Source organism: Nicotiana tomentosiformis, chromosome 4, assembly GCF_000390325.3.
Source record: "Nicotiana tomentosiformis chromosome 4, ASM39032v3, whole genome shotgun sequence".
NCBI lineage: Eukaryota > Viridiplantae > Streptophyta > Magnoliopsida > Solanales > Solanaceae > Nicotiana > Nicotiana tomentosiformis.
Window position 1 is genome coordinate 132,908,540 of NC_090815.1, and position 5,950 is coordinate 132,914,489.

The following is a 5,950-nucleotide window of genomic DNA, read 5'->3' on the forward strand; positions in this document are numbered from 1 at the left end:
CAGTTGTCTGGACGCGTAGGCAATCACCCTACCGTCCTGCATCAACACCGCGCCGAGACCAATCCGCGATGCATCATAATATACAGTATAAGACCCCGAACCGATAGGCAATACCAATACTGGGGCTGTAGTCAAAGCTGTCTTGAGCTTCTGAAAGCTCTCCTCACATTCCTCTATCCACCTGAACGGAGCACCCTTCTGGGTCAGCCTGGTCATAGGCGTTGCAATAGATAAAAATCCCTCAACAAACCGATGGTAATACCCTGCCAAACCAAGGAAGCTCCGGATCTCTATAGCTGAGGACGGTCTGGGCTAACTCTGCACTGCTTCCACCTTCTTCAGATCCACCTTGATCCCCTCACTCGACACAATATGACCCAAGAATGCCACGGAATCTAACCAGAACTCACATTTTTAGAACTTTGCATATAACTTCTTTTCTCTCAAAGTCTGAAGCACTGTCCTCAGGTGCTGCTCATGATCCTCCCGGGTCTGGGAATACACTAGAATGTCATCAATGAATACGATGACGAAAGAATCAATATATGGCGGAACACACTATACATCAAGTGCATAAAGGCTGCTGGGGCATTGGTCAGCCCAAATGACAGAACTCGTAATGGCCATACCGAGTCCTGAAAGCAGTCTTCAGGATATGTGGCTCCCGAATCTTTAACTGATGATAGCCTGAACGTAAGTCAATCTTGGATAACACTCTGGCACCCTGTAACTGATCAAATAAGTCATCAATACGAGGCAATGGATACCTGTGCTTCACTATGACTTTGTTCAACTGGCGAAAATCAATACACATCCGTATAGAACCATCCTTCTTCTTCTTCTTCTTCTTCTTCACAAATAAGATAGGAGCACCCTAAGGTGACACACTGGGCCAAATGAAGCCCTTATCAAGCAATTCCTGTAACTGCTCCTTCAAATCCTTTAACTCAGGAGGAGCCATACGATATGGAGGAATAGAGATGGGCTCAGTGCCCGACAACAAATCAATGCCAAAATCAATGCCAATCTCTGTCGGGCGGCATGCCTGGAAGATCAGCTGGAAACACATCTGGAAAATCCCTCACTACTGAGACTGACTCAACTATAGGGGTATCAATACTGACATCTCGCACATAAGGTAGATACGTGTCACACCCCTTCTCAACTATTCGTTGAGCTTTAAGAAATGAAATAACTCTGCTGGGAGTATACTCTAAGGTACCTCTCCATTTTAATCGCGGAAATCCTGGCATAGCCAACATCACGGTCTTAGCGTGACAATCAAGAATAGCATAATGGGGCGACAACCAGTCCATGCCTAAAATAATATCAAAGTCCACCATGCTGAGCAATAATAAATCGGCTCTGGTCTCAAAACCACTAAGAGCAATCAAACACGACCAATAAGATCCAGCTCCAGTGCCAGCCCTAGTACCCCCAGTTCCTCAGCCAGATGCACAGGGTCTGGAGATGAGAGATGCTATTCAGAGGCTCCACGCCAGGAGGTAGGTATCGGTCATGCATATAAGGCCATCAATGCGAGGGTTCTCGATTTTATTAAATTGGACCCTCCCGTATTCACTGGACCAGATCTAAATGAGGACCCTCAGGTATTTATTGATAGGATGCAGAGAACTTTGAGGGTAATGAAGGCCACTGCGATTAAGTCAGTTGAGCTAGTTTTCTATAGACTTCGGGATGTTGCAGTTAATTGGTACGAGTCTTGGGAGTTGTCCATAGGTGAGGATGCCCCTCCAGCAGTATGGAAAAAGTTTATAGAGGCTTTACTTCGTCATTATTTGCCACCAGATCTTAGACGGGCCAGCGTTGATAGGTTTTTGACCCTTCGGCAGGGTAATATGAGTGTTCGGGAGTACAACCTTCAGTTTGATTCTTTGGCTAGGTATGCTTCCACTATTGTAGCTAAGATGGAGGATCAGGTTCACCTATTCGTGATAGGGTTGGAGCCGCACTTGCTTAATGACTGTATCAGTCTCACTTCATTCAAACATAGATATTTTTCATATTCAGGCATACGCTTAAGGTGTAGAGGAGAGTAAGCAGAAGCAGAGGGCCGATCGTGAGCAGGATAGGGGCCATGGTAAGAGAGTGATATCTTCAGGTCCTTCTAGTTAGTTTCGAGGTGGTCAGTGATAGCAGTAACCGAGGTATCCAGCCCAGCCATCGGCTAGTGCACCCCCTCAATTTGTCGATAGGAGATTTGATCGTTCTATATATTTAGGGATCAGTCAGAGTTCTAGGGCCTCTAGTTCTCAATATAGGGGTGAGTCAAGTCAGATGAGGCCACCCTTACCACGATGTACTCAGTGTGCTAAGCAGCATGCCGGGTAGTGCCTTGTACGCTTGGGTGTTTGGTTTACTGGTGGTTATCCAGGCCGCATTATGAGAGATTGTTCGACGAGAGGTGGTGCAGATATAGTTAGTCAGCGAGATCTGTAGCCAGTTCGTCATCATCAGTACCCCCCTGGGCAAGGTTCATAGGCACCGGCTGGTCGTGGTAGAGGCAGAAGTGGAGCATCTAGCTCGAGTGGTCCTCAGAACAGTATTTATGCATTAGCGTGTGGACAGGATCATGAGTCAACACCTTATGTTATTACAGGTATATTATTAGTCTCCTCATATGATGTATATGCATTGATTGATCCAAGTTCCATCTTATCGTACGTCACTCTGTTGGTTGCTAGTAAGTTTGGGATAAAACCTAAGTTGATTGAACCTTTTGAGGTGTCTACACCTGTTGGGGATCCAGTGATAGCTAGACAAGTATATAAAGACTGTATAGTAGTAGTTCATAGTCATTCTACAGTAGCAGACTTGATTGAGTTAGGTAAGGTGGAATTTGATGTTATAATGAGTATGTTTTGGTTGGCTTCTTGTTATGCTAACATTGATTGTAGATCAAAGATGGTTCGGTTCCAGTTTCCAGAGGAGCCAATTTTGGAGTGGAAAGGTAATACTGCATCGCCAAAAGGTAGGTTTATTTCCTATCTCAAGTCAAGGAAGATGATAAGTAAGGGCTATATTTATCACTTAGTTCGGGTACAGGATGTGAAAGCAAAGTCACCGACCCTTCAGTCTATCCCGGTGGTTAATGAGTTTCCCGATGTTTTTCTTGATGAGCTTCCAGGCCTTCCACCAGAGTGGGAGATTGAGTTTGATATTGACATATTACCAGATACCCAGCCGATATCTATTCCTCCATATAGAATGGCACCTGTAGAGATGAGAGAGTTGAAAGAACAACTGAGGGATTTGCTTGGAAAAAGGAATTATCAAACCCAGTACATCACCGTGGGGAGTACCTGTGTTATTTATAAGAAATAAAGATGGTTCCTTGCGTATATGTATTGATTACAAGCAGTTGAATAAGGTGAAGATCAAGAATAAGTACCCGCTCCTGAGAATTGATGATTTATTTGATCAGTTGCAGGGTTCCAGGTGTTTCTTAAAGATAGACTTGAGGTCTTGGTACCATCAGGTAAGGGTTAAAGAGAAAGATATTCCGAAGACAACATTCAGGACCAGATACGAGCACTTTGAGTTTCGAGTTATGTCATTTGGGTTGACCAATGCCCCAACAATATTCATAGACTTGATGAACCGTGTGTTCAGACCCTTTCTAGATCAGTTCGTGATTGTATTTATAGATGATATTTTGGTTTACTCCCGTTAAGAGGCTGATCATGTAGATCATTTACGTATCGTACTCAGAGTTCTACAAGAAAGGAAGTTGTATACAAAATTTTCTAAATGTGAATTCTGGTTGAATTCTATAGCATTCCTTGGTCATATTATTTCAGGTGAGGGTATCCGGGTTGAGACACAGAAGATTGAGGCAGTGAAGACTTGGCCTATACCCATGACACTGATGGAGGTTCGTAGCTTCCCAAGTTTTCCAGGTTATTACAGGATATTTGTAGAGGGTTTTTCTTCTCTTTCAGCACCATTGACAAAGTTGACTCATAAGGTAACTAAGTTTCAGTGGACTGATGCTTGTGATCGGAGTTTCCAGGCATTGAAGGCAGATTGACTTCAGCACCGGTTCTGACACTTCCAGAAAGGACCGATGGTTATGCTATCTATTGTGACGCTTCGGGCATTGGATTGGGTAGTGTATTGATGCAACATGGTAAGGTTGTCGCTTACGCTTCTAGATAACTAAGAAACCACGAGAAGAATTACCCGATCCATAATTTATAGTTAGCCACGGTGATTCATGCACTAAAGATGTGGAGGCACTATTTGTATGACATTCATGTTGATATATATACGGACCATAAGCGCCTTTAGTATATATTAAAGCAAAATGAATTGAACTTACATCAAAGGCGATGGTTAGAGCTATTGAAATACTATGATGTTGATATTTTATACCATCTGGGAAGGAATGTAGTAGTCGACACCCTCAGCCACAGATCTATGGGTAGCATATCATATTTACAGCCAGAGAAGAGTGATATAGCTCGTGAGATTCATCAGCTAGCTAATCTCGGAGTTCAATTACTAGATTCAGGTGGTACCAGAGTTACTATTCAGGACACAACAACATCCTCTGTAGTAACTGAAGTGAAGGAATGCTAGTATGAAGATCCTGTTCTAGTTCACTACGGAGATATAACCCCTCAAAAGGAGAAGACACCATTTGAGATTTTAAGAGATGGAGTCCTCAGATATCGAGGTCGATTATGTGTTCCTAATATGGCAGGATTGCACCATCAGGTTATGGGAGAAACTCACTATTCTCGTTATTCTATTCATCCAGGAGTGACGAAGATGTATCATGATATTAGGGGAATATACTGGTGGGACGGGATGAAGAAGGATATAGCAGAGTTTGTTGCTCAGTTCCCTAATTGTCAGCATGTTAAGATTGAGCGTCAGAAACCCGTTGGATTATTGCAGGCTATAGAGATTCTGACTTGAAAATGAGAACTGATTAATATGGATTTCATCATAGGCTTACCTCGTACCCAGCGTAAGTTCGATTCTATATGGGTTATTGTTGATAAACTTACAAAATCAGCCCATTTTCTACCTGTCAGGACTACGTATTCAGCAGAGGATTATGCCAGGCTTTACATTAAGGAGATAGTACGACTTCATGGTATTCCTATATCTATTATCTAATATAGAGGTGTTCAGTTTACACTAATTATGGAGGTCCTTCCAAAAAGGATTGGGGACTCAGGTAAGTCTTAGAACAACATTTCATCCCCAGATATACGGTCAGGCTGAGCGTACTATTCAGACACTGGAGGATATGCTACATGCTTGTGTGATGGACTTCAGGGATAGCTGGGATGATCACCTTCCACTTATTGAGTTCGCATAAAATAATAGGTATCATTCCAGCATTCAGATGGCTCCATACGAAGCTCTTTACAAACGTAAGTGTAGGTTTTCTATCGGATGGTTCGAGATTGGGGAAACTAAGGGCCCGTTTGGATTGGCTTAAAAAAGTGGCTTTTAAGTTAAGTGCTTAAAAGCACTTTATAAGTGCTGGAACTTGTTTTATAAATAAGCAGTTACGTATTTGGATAAAAGTGCTGAAACTTAAAACAAGCTGATGAAGTGTTTGGTAAACAAGTGATGGTAAGCACTTTTTCTTGTTAAAATGACTGAAATATCCTTAAAGTTGTTAACATTATAAAGAAGATGATGACCATAATATTATATTTTCCGTTCATAGCTTCAAATTCAGGGGTAACACATAAATTCATTGAATGATTTGATTTTAGAATATAGTTACACCAATTAAAAAAAGGAAGGATTCAACGACCAAAATAATTAAATGTTATGGAACCAAAAAAAGAAGCCAAAAGAGCAATATTTACAAAATATTGGAATGCATCAAACATTATTTTAAAAACTATTATTTGCTTCACGTTAAGAACTTTAAGAAATTGACAAATATTGGAGAACGGGAAAA

At 41.9% G+C, this 5,950-nt stretch overlaps 1 protein-coding gene across 1 annotated transcript; it reads left to right on the forward strand.

The window, feature by feature from the left end:
* The first annotated feature begins 1,625 nt into the window (after positions 1-1,625).
* LOC138910540 (uncharacterized) lies at positions 1,626-4,602 on the forward strand. Its single transcript, XM_070201783.1, has 4 exons — positions 1,626-1,940; positions 2,590-3,319; positions 3,822-3,988; positions 4,465-4,602. Exons 1-4 carry the CDS (start codon positions 1,626-1,628, stop codon positions 4,600-4,602), a joined length of 1,350 nt encoding a protein of 449 aa, XP_070057884.1.
* Positions 4,603-5,950: the final 1,348 nt, after the last annotated feature.